Source organism: Chaetodon trifascialis, chromosome 8 (genome assembly GCF_039877785.1).
Source record: "Chaetodon trifascialis isolate fChaTrf1 chromosome 8, fChaTrf1.hap1, whole genome shotgun sequence".
Lineage (NCBI taxonomy): Eukaryota > Metazoa > Chordata > Actinopteri > Chaetodontiformes > Chaetodontidae > Chaetodon > Chaetodon trifascialis.
Window position 1 is genome coordinate 7,940,906 of NC_092063.1, and position 11,489 is coordinate 7,952,394.

General features: G+C 43.0%; 2 protein-coding genes across 2 annotated transcripts; both read left to right on the forward strand.

Annotated features, from left to right (window-relative positions):
* Positions 1–1,872: 1,872 nt before the first annotated feature.
* Positions 1,873–7,878, forward strand: LOC139335435 (aquaporin AQPAe.a). The gene is made up of 6 exons (XM_070969037.1): positions 1,873–2,144; positions 2,602–2,793; positions 3,190–3,351; positions 3,453–3,617; positions 4,776–4,856; positions 5,573–7,878. Exons 1-6 carry the CDS (start codon positions 2,130–2,132, stop codon positions 5,786–5,788), a joined length of 831 nt encoding a protein of 276 aa, XP_070825138.1. The 5' UTR covers positions 1,873–2,129; the 3' UTR covers positions 5,789–7,878.
* A 1,953-nt stretch (positions 7,879–9,831) lies between these two features.
* Positions 9,832–11,124, forward strand: mipb (major intrinsic protein of lens fiber b). The gene is made up of 4 exons (XM_070968276.1): positions 9,832–10,191; positions 10,506–10,670; positions 10,753–10,833; positions 10,939–11,124. The coding sequence occupies exons 1-4, from the start codon at positions 9,832–9,834 to the stop codon at positions 11,122–11,124; spliced, it is 792 nt and encodes a 263-aa protein (XP_070824377.1).
* Positions 11,125–11,489: the final 365 nt, after the last annotated feature.

Consider the following 11,489-nt stretch of genomic DNA (forward strand, 5'->3'; position numbering starts at 1 on the left):
AAATGAAAAGCATGCACAGATGCAGCATCACAATAGGCTCTATGGCAACAGCATCATGAAAGAGTTTGTCCCCATGGTGATCGGAGCAGCACCTCACAAGTAGTTTCTGGAAGGAATAAAAGGGGGGTGGGGGGACATCATATTCAAGAGGTTTGGGTTTAGTGTCAACAAAAGCAAACAGGCAGTTTTCTATGTGGTTGTACATAAAAACTTGCTCTTGTTCAATACTAATTGTATTTCTGCTGCTGTTTAACATGTAACTCCTTGTCCATCTGACTTCAAATCTGGACCTTTTGAAAACGTCTTTTCCCTCCAGCACATAGAGCATGAGAGGACAGACAGAAGAGTCATATTTATCTGACGCTGAAATGCAACCTGTGGCTCAACAGATCATTTGAAAGCAGAGGATGTGGTGTGTTCTCGTCTCGTCGTCTCGTCTGGTCCTCTCTCCCCACTAATGGTCCCTTTCTTGATATGAAAATCAGGCTGAGCAGCAGTAATGTGTGCCAGGTGCTGAGGACACGCCAACGCAATTCAGCCCAACAGGAGACAACATGAAAAGGCACAAACATCTTTAGGCTATGCTAATATCAAACTCCTGTATGTATGTATGGCATGTTGATAAGGCAGGTGATACTTAGTTTATTATTGTCAACAAATTTCATGAAAAACCAACAATACCTAAGTCTGATTTTACCTCCCTGATGATTCCACTGAAGAAGCAAACATTTAATAAAACAAGAAGTCTACAGCCATGATAGCTGCACTGTGCTAACACTAGCATGCTGACATGGTCACAACACCCATGCTAACATGGTGACTTTTAGCAGCTACAGTGTTTGCCATGTTCACCATCTTACATTAGCGTGCTAGCATTTGACGATTAGCACTTAACACAAAGTTAGCCATTAACCAAAGTATCGGACAAACAGAAATTCTGAGCCACAGGAAAAGTCATTCAGAGGGTAACCAAAATTCATTGTTGATATTTCAGTCCGGACCAAAGCAGTGGACCAGCAAACCAACATCCATAGAGGCATGCTGCTAGCGTAGCAAAAAATATAGCTTCATTTAAAAAAAGGCACAGTATTTTTCAGAGACAGTGCAACACTGTAGTTTTTATCAAGCTTTGGTGAAAAAGGAATAAATTTTACATATGTTGGAGATCAATTTTCAGCTGTGGGTTAATACACATTCAGTGTTTCAGTGAGTATAGCAGCAGGACCGTGTAGGAGGAAGTGACTTGAAATAAATGAGGCCTACAGCGCCCACTGTCCATTGTAATGAGGGAACATGTCAGCTGGTGGCACAGTCTCACTCATGTTTTTTAAGAGTTTAAGAGCTATAGGAATAAAGAACATGAGACAACGCAGACAATACTTATTCCTAGAATGAATTCATTATTGGTTTTGTTCTTTTCATGTGAAAAATAGAGAACATCATTAGACTTTTACATTTAAGGCCATTCATGCTTCTTTTGTGTATAGCCGGCAGACGGATGATTTAATTTCTTTGAGCTTTGAATTATGTGTCTCATATATTAAAACACTAAGACAACATTTGAAGCTGGCAGATGTTACTGTTATTCAACTTAAGCTGAAGTGACCCACCTTTGCACCAGTGCTTCTAAGTCCTTTTCTGTAAGTGGTTATATCATTTTGTGTCCTCACTGCAATGTTTCCTCCATTCACCCAGACATTGTGCAACAATCTGAAGTGGCCACAATCACTTCAGTTTGAAGATAAGCGACAGGCTCCTGGTAGTTTTCTGAAGATGCATGAAATTGCTCAAGGTCAGTGGGACATGTCGGAGGAAAATTGGGAGGGTCGGGTCTTACGCATACAACCTTGGAGAGATGTATTTCAAGGGCTTGAACTGACTAATGCTGGTGCAGAGGAAGCCTTGATAGGGCCTGAGGTGTGGTGTAAGGAGAGGGTGAGGAGAGAGAGAGAGAGAAAGACTGAGAGGGGGGAGGCTGCTCTCATCAAAGGACGTCTCAGACTCTACAGGTTAATGAGGGATGTAGCAGAGACCCTGAAGCCCTCAGACCCTGTCAGCTACACACAGCGGACGGATAGACGGACCTACACGGAAAGAAAACCCCTGAGGACAGCTAACTCGAGTTGGAAATGACGTGGCGTGAGGTAAGCATCTTATTTTATTGCATCAGTGTATAAATCTCTCATGATTTCCAAATTTAACCAGCACTGTTTTCACCAAAGACTGTTTGTGTGTTTATATCTTATGGCTGTTTGAACTTTACAATAGGCCCGATTATTAAGCATTAGAACTTTGGGACAACTGATACATTTTTAATCCATTTTTGATCCCTGAACTCATCATGGAGAATGTGTTACAGTGTTGACTTGTTTGTTTTAGACATAGCGACCAAATAATGTGTTTAAGGCCTCTTGTGGCATCTTTGACTTGTTTTACAGCTTTTAACAGACGTAAGACTGTCTGAAGAGGTAGACAAACATAATCATCAGCATTTTACAGTTTTCATCAGGCTTTATGTGATCACATCATGAAACTCAGTATGTTTATGACCATGGAACTAAATTTAGACCATCTTTGTTTACGTCCCCTTTCCTTGAGGAGCTACGTAGTCGGCAGTTCTGGCGTGCCATGCTTGCAGAGCTGCTTGGCACCCTGGTGTTAGTGAGCGCCGTGCTGGGTGCCTCTGTGCCTGGCCCTGGAGAGGCCCCTGGGGGACCCCTGTACCCAGCAGTGGCAGTGGGTGTGGCGATTGTTGCGCTGGCACACTGTTTTGGAGAAATAAGTGGAGCACAGGTGAATGCCTCATAGTCACACACTCATTTAAAATTTTCCTTTTTCTTTCTTTCAATTGGTCTTAATAGGAACTCTTTGCTGGAGCAGTGATGGAAGAAGTGCTGCGATCCATTACTTCAGTATAAGTAGAAATTAATGTCCTTAAATGATCAAAATTAAAAACACTCATTAACTTTTTAAACTGCTTTATGTACTGTTAGTTAGTTTAGTCCAGTAACTTGTAACTACAGGTGTCAGTATAAAGTATAAAGTAGCATAAAATAGAAATAAAGTACTTCAGTGAATTTACTTCTTCTCTTATTTATTTCCCACCACTGGCAACATTTTTATGTTATCTGTTTTTCAATATTCAGAATATTTTTTATATGACAGCATGGTTTTGTGCTCTCTGACCAGGTGAACCCTGCTGTGACTTTGTCTCTGTTGGCCACTCGGAAGCTGGATGTTCTCCGGGCCCTTGTTTATATCACTGCACAGTGTTTGGGGGCCTCATTGGGAGCCGGGGCCCTCTACTTGGCCCTGCCGCTCAAAACCACTGCAGACCACTTCGTCAACAGGGTCAGTTCTCAGATTATTAGCAGGTTACTTTGTGAATCTTCTCAGAATATTTCTGCCTTTAAGATACTTTTCTTACTTTTCTGCTCTTTTACCTCACTCAGGTTCCCATAGAGCTGAATGCAGGTCAGGCTCTGGGCATAGAGGTTTTGTGCACCTTCCAGATGGTCTTCACCGTGTTCTCAGTGGAGGATCAACGGCGGAGGGAAAGCCCAGAACCAGGAAACCTGGCCATTGGATTAGCACACACTGCTGGAGTGCTAATAGGCGTAAGCGGAGCTTTCTTGTCAGTTTTGTTGTCACAAGTTCATTAACTTGATGTCCACTTAATTTTTTAAATACTGAAGCTGCTGCAGCTGATCAGCAGTTTGGAGCAATGGTGGCTATTTGTTTTAAAGAAAAGAAGCAACAGCAGCAACAGAAACAAACAAAAAAGGCCTCCATGGAGAGTTTTAACACAAAAACAATACTTGCTGGGAAGTGTGCTATTAAACTAATATGTTTTAATGCATATTTAGTCAACTCGTGTATATGATAATTTAATCCTAATTTATGCCAAAGAGTCTAAGTTTGTAAGTTTTTACATTGGAAAATGACCTGATAACTAAAAGGTTAACGCTAGTGTCTTGCAGAAAATCTGTCCTTTTTGTTGAACCTCAGTCTCTCTGAAATTAGTAATGACTTAAATTTTCCATGTGTTTCAGCTCACAATCCAAAGATATGCAGGCTTGTTAAACTGGACCTGTATGTGTGAGACACTGTCTCTAATGGCAGTTTGGCAGTTTGTCCAGGGTGTTTCCACTGCTATCCAAAGAAACCCTTTAGGAGACCAACAAAACAAGTGATTTAGTTAAGCGACTGAAAACATGCAGAACTCTGTACATAAAAAACAGGGATCAGAGCTAAATATGAACATTTTAGATTAAGAATATTGCAAAATGCGTAGAGCACAGTGTACTACCACTAACTCAAGAGTACAGAGAGATTTCAGCTGGAATAATCTAACCTGGATCTTATAACATAACAAGGTATCACTGAGGAGGCTATACAAAGAAGAGAAAGATACCCTGTGAGAAATGTGCCTCCAGCCAGCAAAAACAAGTTATAATGAGAAAATGGTGTTCAGCTGACCCTCCAGGGAAAAAAGCCAATGGTTTGAAACTGTTCAGGAAATTTAATCAATGGAAAAATTGACCTACCTGCCAAGAGTTTCTTTTTCCTTTCTTTTCTTTTTTTTTTTTTTTACAGAAAATAGGAAAAGTGGATTGTGTGATCCTGTTGTTGTTTTTTAGATCTGAAAACCCAATAGAAATTTAAGTGTAAAGAAAAGGATAAATAGCACTTCATTTGGCTGTGTGTGTGTGTGTGTGTGTGTGTGTGTGTGTGTGTGTGTGTGTGTGTGTGTGTGTGTGTGTTTTTTCTGTCAGGCACGCTTCTCTGGTGCAAGCATGAACCCTGCACGTTCTCTGGGTCCGGCCATCATCACCGGCTTCTGGGAAAACCACTGGGTGAGAGAGAGCCTCAATCAATGTCTGAGCGATAACATGTATTGAATTATCAAATGCAATTCATGTTTGATGTTAACTGAGTTAAGTATAATGTTGGAAAATATCAAGTGCATTTTCTCCAGGACTATAATTAAGATCAATTTTGTGGCACTTTTTACTACACTTATCTTGAGTTTAGAATATATATAGAATATATGAGTTTAGAATATATGATTTATTGTTAAAGATCACACAGTGGTTGCTGGTGATTCTTGCTGACTTGTCACCCTCTACAAGTGGTAAATGCTTTATCTTTTAAAGGCAAAGATTAGAGGAAAAATCCCAAAGATTTATAGAAGTTTGTGTTTCAGATTTTTTTTCCTCGTTTCCTCTCCCATCAATCATCTCACGACCCCTTAGATTTACCTTGTGACTATGGAGGGGCCTGATCCTTAGGGTTGGGAACCACTGGACTTTGCTATGTGACTGAATAGAAAGTTGTTTTAAACTTGCTCCACCTGTCATTTATAAAAACATGTCAATATATTCCATTATTCTACAGAACAAGTACTTTTGATACTGTTAATACTTCTGCACTAAAGTAAAATCTGAATGCAATACTTCTACTTATAATGGCATGAAGTTGTAAAGCCAGGCTGAATCTAAATGATCTATTTGTTGTCTGTTTGCTGGATCGTCCAGATAAAGAGATAAAGTTTCTCTTTTGCCCCCTCCAGGTTTATTGGATCGGACCAGTGCTTGGTGCCATACTGGCCGGAGTTTCCCATGAGTTCTTCTTTGCACGCAGCGCGTCTCGCCAGAAGCTGGTCGCATGTCTGACCTGTAAGGATATCGAGATTGTGGAGACGACCAGCATGACCGGATCATCACTGTCCACAGTCACACAGAACGCCATGAGACCCAAGCAGGCCAACAAACAGGAAAACAACTGAGGACACTTTCATGAAAAACACATAGAAACACATATTCATTTTTATGGAGATGCATAGTGTGCAGTTCATCAGTCATGTAGATCAGGCTTGACTGTGGTGGGGACCAAAGAAAAGGCAGGAGCTGTGCATTGACTTCTCACATATGAGCTCATTTAATATTAATAACATATGGTGTAATACACAAAATAAAACAGAAGCTGCCAGTGATTCAATACTAAAGTTTTGTTATAAATAGTTCCAGTCCTGTGATGAGGACAGACCCTTAAGTGAAAGCAGTAAGACCTCAAGAAGAGATCTGAGGGTGGCTGTAGCTCAGGTGGTAGAACTGAACAATCATCGAGGGTGACATTATTATTGATGCATTAACATCAGCTGAATATCAGGGATTGTCTAAAAGTCAGTCAGTCAAGTCAGTCAGTGTTTTGGTGATATAAGATTTCTACACCAAAAAGACATAATTTTTGTTTTGAATATGGAATCGAAAAAACTTATATGCTAACAACAGCTGACAGATAAATGTGGTTAAAACTACAATATTTCCCTATAAAATACCATCACCAAAGTACCACTACCTGAAATGGGATGGTGTTAAATGTCATATCAGTTAATAGCAACATCTATCTAAATTTTGCTAGTGTTAGCTAACATTAGCCATCAGGAGGTAACGGTCATACCAGGAAAAGTGAGGCCGCAGCAGCAAAACCGCTGAGTGTGTTTAGTTGAGTGAGGGTATGTTTCATTGCTCGTGAATTCAGCTCTTTGTTTGTAGGAGAAAATATGTGCAATGTCTCCAACAATGTCCATTTTTTTCTTTTCAAGTGACCACATTAAATGTAAAACTCACATGTTGCACAGGCGACAAAGGGAAGGTTGCGTTCAGGCGATTGCTGTGTTCGTCTGGCACATTTCAGTGAGTAACCCTTTCAGTGTCCCTCCACTGAAACATTACCAGCTCATTCTGGAGATTCATTATGTTCTACAAATTCTGCCTGCTGCTTTTTGTTCAACACATGGAGAGAAATTAATGTGGAAGCTGCATTTTAAAGGCGCTGAATGTGACCTTTGAGTTCCTGGTTTCGTATCATTATTAGTGTACGTAAAGGTGTCGCCAATATTGTGAGATTCAGTATTGTTACTTTCGCATTTGCACATCATTAGAATATATAATGGAGACTCATTGAAATCCTGCTGAAAAACACCCTCATGTTCGTCATTTTCAGCTGCATCTCGTGTCTGTGAATGCTTTGAAATGCTAAAGAGGTCCTTGCCCTGCACTGTGGGCTCAATGATGCTCTCAATCAGTCCAACATCTCTCTCATGTCTGTGCCTGTTAGCGTCCGTCTCTTCTCCAACGCCTCCTATTCACCATCAAATGGACCTTCATTCCTCTGTAATGGCTCTCCAGAAAAAGAAAAAAAAAACTTCAGTGGAAATAAGCTTTGTAATATAACGGAATACAATGAGCATACGTGTGTGTGTGTGTGTGTGTGTGTGTGTGTGTGTGTGTGTGTGTGTGTGTGTGTGTGTGTGTGTGTACATGCATGCTTGAGTGTGTAAGAGACTACTTTTTGCTTCATGAAACCTTTATTCATGTTTGTGTGTTTTTGGTATAAGTTGCCCTGTTTGTCTAGTCTTAAAATATGTTTTGCATGTCATTTAAAGGGTCAGTTCACCCAAATTACAAAAAAAAATAACCCTCCAGTGCGATATTTGTCTCCACCCCAGTACCCTTCAATTCAATTCAATTCAATTCAATTCAGTTCAATTCAATTCAATTCAATTCAATTCAATTCAATTCAATTCAATTCAATTCAATTCAATTCAATTCAATTCAATTCAATTCAATTCAATATTCCTTTATTCGTCCCTCGAGGGGAAATTCCAACAATTCTAACCCTTCTAACCCTAACCCTTGAAACCACCAGTAGTATATAAAGATATATGTGTTTTTTACAATTTGGATGAATTGATCTTTTAAAATCTGAACTTAATATGATAAACAGTATATTTATTATGTATTGATATCAATAATTGAGGTATATCATGTGTACACTGTATTGAAGTCTAAAATAAAGCCATGTTAGCAGTCAGTCTCTATAGCCGTGTAATTTGAATACACACATGCACAGTGCACACACACTCATAACTATTCACACACATATATTGTGCACAATAGCTATAACTGCCACAGTGCCGCCAGCATTTTGCATTGTGTGTGTTCTTTCTAACATGTATAAAAGGGAGTTAAAACGACAAGCTCAGCGTTCTGCATTCATCACCCCCCCCACCCCCACCCCCCCAACAGTGATGGCTCTCGACTGGTCAGCGCGATGCCCCGGCGGTGCTGCTCAGTAACCCCACTGTCCCCCGACATCCCTGTTGCCCGGCTGCACCTCTCCCTTTCCCCAGCTCCACACGCACACACACACACACACACACACACACACACACACACACACACACGGCCAAACACACACTACGACATAATGCAAACCTCTGCTGAGCACCTCCTAGAAGCCCCTGTCACAACAGAAGACACAATCTGCGGTGTTGTGTGAATTACTGTTGCTTCACTGCTTGTGTGTTTTTCATTTCATTTTCATTTTTACCCCCCCCCCCCCCCCCCCCGCATATTCCTTGCATATTTTTCTTCACCTTCTGGTGTCTCCACTACATGCCGTCGGAGGTGGAGCAGTGCCATCACTCTGAGGCAATGTCAAGTTCAGGCCATGGTGTTCATAATCACAAACCTCTGCATGCAATGACTGCAGCCAGTAGAAAGACACTCTTCTTATTCTCCTCTTCAAGATTGCTGCTCGGTGGTGTCCCCAGAACAGTAAACAGAAGCAATAAACGTGATCACAAACTTCAGCTGTAGCTTTAGCATTTAGCATGACACATTTAAAACAAGGCTTTGTTAGCTGTTACTGCTGTGCTTGAGTTTAATATGTATTTTTGTCTTGTCTCTGTCCATACGTTGCCCACATGCTTGTTACAGACAATGGTTTCACAGGGTCAGGCATTTCACTGTATGGGTCAGTTCAGCGCTGTTAGCTTTGGGCACTTCCGTCCGGGGCCCCCCTGTATTATCTGCATGTGTGTATACGTGCACGTGTGTGAGCGTGCATATGTCTATCTTTGTGCATACACGTGTGTTTTCTGTCCTTCTCCATCAGCATTTGCATCCTGTGATTATGACAGTTATGATATGTCAACAGATGACATACGCCCAGAGAAAACTTTCTCCTCTCGGCCCCAGCTGGTCTTCACTGTGGCCGTTCCTCCTCATTTCCCCTGAAAATAAGCACCTCCTGTTGTCTCTTGAGCCAAAATCCCTCTACCTCCCATTTCATGTCTTTCATGGATTTCCACTCATTCTCGCTTTATCTGTTTCTCTTCTCTGATACCCTGCCTCTCGTTTGGCCTTGGACTGTTACGGGGGGGCGACAGAGGGGTTAAGTTTGTTTGATTTAGGATGTCCAGCACTGCCGCCCCCCGCCCTTGGCCCTACGGGGGGATTATGGCGTCACCTGGGGCCCCTGGGGGGGTATTATAAAGCCCCTGTCTGGCTCTCTCCCCTCCGTCAGAGAGGCTAAAAGGTCCACCGGACACTCTGTCTATCCCCGTCTCTACTTTAGCAACACCCCTTTAGCATTGATGCCCACCTCCTCTTGACAACTCATCCCACCTGAGATCTCCACCCACACTCCCACATTATCTCACACCTATGTCTTTGCGACAGGTGGACAGAGGTGGCAAGCGAACGCAGCTGAGTTGACTTTACCAACTCAGTTCACGGCTTGGTAAAGATCCGTTAAGTGGATTCGTCTGTTGACGTTCTGAAATCCTGTTTTGTCTTCGAACTGACTCTCTGGTGTGTTTTTGGTCAGCCGAGTTAGCTGACTACAAAAGGGAGATCCTTTTTTTTGTTATTTTTGGCATTTGAAGAGGACTGAGAAGGTACACATTTACCTTTCCAGACTCACCCTGATTTATTTTTAAATCTTCTTCTTCTGGTGGAGAACCTCAAGTGAACGGTCACCATGTGGGAGTTCCGGTCCATGAATTTTTGGCGGGCGGTCTTCGCAGAGTTCTTCGGGACCATGTTCTTTGTATTCTTTGGCATGGGTGCTGCCCTGCGCTGGACCACCGGGCCTCATCATGTCCTTCATGTGGCCCTGTGCTTTGGGCTAGCAGCTGCCACCCTCATCCAGTCCATTGGCCACATCAGCGGCGGCCACATTAACCCTGCCGTCACCTTTGCCTACCTTGTCGGCTCACAGATGTCTCTTTTCCGCGCCATTTTCTACATGGCTGCCCAGTGCCTGGGTGCTGTAGCTGGGGCTGCTGTGCTGTACGGGGTCACACCCGGCAACATGAGAGGAAACATGGCGATGAACACGGTAAGGACCCAATATGGACGTTGCTGAAAGTAGAGCAATGACGGATGAGGCAGAGGTAAATTTCATCCATGGTATACATTTTAGAGTTTAGGAGAATTAGGATTAAGGTTAGTTTAGTTCAGTTTTATAAGTCAAACCGGGTCGTCTACTGACACCACGGTTTTAAACCCCCTAAAACATAAATGCCATATTTATAATCATTTTCAATAAATTAATCATTTTTCTGAAATAAAGAGAAACTTATGTTCACTACAGCTACAGCAGTTCACCATGATGTCTTTGATTTATGCAAATATGTTTTTGTCTGTCTCCAGCTGCAGCCTGGCATCAGTCTGGGAATGGCCACCACCGTGGAGGTTTTCCTCACCATGCAGCTTGTGGTGTGCATCTTTGCTGTGACTGATGAGAGAAGAAACGGACGCCTGGGATCTGCTGCCCTATCCATCGGCTTCTCCGTCACCATTGGACACCTCATGGGGGTGAGACACATGGACACATGGATATGAAATACTGATTGAATAGTTTACAGTACAATACAGTAACAAGTGTCTTGTGTTGTAGATGTACTACACCGGTGCTGGGATGAACCCTGCTAGGTCCTTTGCCCCTGCTGTGCTCTTCAGGAACTTCATCAACCACTGGGTAAGACCTGAAGCCACACTGAGGACATCAGCCTCAGCTGGACTCAAAAATGACTGCACTCTGTGTTAACTGATGAATGTTAAAGCTGGTGTTTGCTGCCTGCAGGTGTACTGGGTCGGGCCTATGATAGGAGGTGCCATGGGCGCCCTCCTGTACGATTTCATGCTGTTCCCACGCATGAGAGGTCTGTCCGAGCGCCTGGCCACACTGAAGGGCAGTCGGCCCCCCGAGAGCGAGACCCAGCAGGACACCCGCGGGGAGCCCATCGAGCTCAAGACGCAAGCCCTATAAACCTGCCCCTGCCCCCTTCTCTGACTGGGGCCGAGGGATGAGGGACAAGGCCCTGAGCTACGCCAACCCCACCTCCACCACCCCCCACCCATGCCTTCACACAGCATCACACATACTAACCCAAATACTCACATCTAGACTAACACATGATAAGATTATTCCAGCGCCACTGTAAAAACCGACACACGAACAGGTTCACAACCTCCAACCTCAACACACAACAAGACTCCTCTACCCCCCAGTCCTCACTCTGTATTCTGAACTGGACATTGTGTTTTTGATAAATGGTGACAAGAGCCTGAACCAGCAGCCGCCTCGTCTCCCCCCGCCCGCCTGCTTCCTTCCAGGCCTTCATCTGCGCCTCC

What these genes read in the sequence shown, in the direction of transcription:
- LOC139335435 (XM_070969037.1), top strand. An exon ending in CAGACCACTTCGTCAACAGG is followed by an intron (nt 3,352 to 3,452) that starts GTCAGTTCTCAG and finishes TACCTCACTCAG; the next exon opens with GTTCCCATAGAGCTGAATGC. An exon ending in CTGCTGGAGTGCTAATAGGC is followed by an intron (nt 3,618 to 4,775) that starts GTAAGCGGAGCT and finishes TTTTTCTGTCAG; the next exon opens with GCACGCTTCTCTGGTGCAAG.
- mipb (XM_070968276.1), top strand. Translation starts at nt 9,832, where the DNA reads ATGTGGGAGTTCCGGTCCATGAATTTTTGGCGGGCGGTCTTCGCAGAG. An exon ending in CCATTGGACACCTCATGGGG is followed by an intron (nt 10,671 to 10,752) that starts GTGAGACACATG and finishes CTTGTGTTGTAG; the next exon opens with ATGTACTACACCGGTGCTGG. An exon ending in GGAACTTCATCAACCACTGG is followed by an intron (nt 10,834 to 10,938) that starts GTAAGACCTGAA and finishes TGCTGCCTGCAG; the next exon opens with GTGTACTGGGTCGGGCCTAT.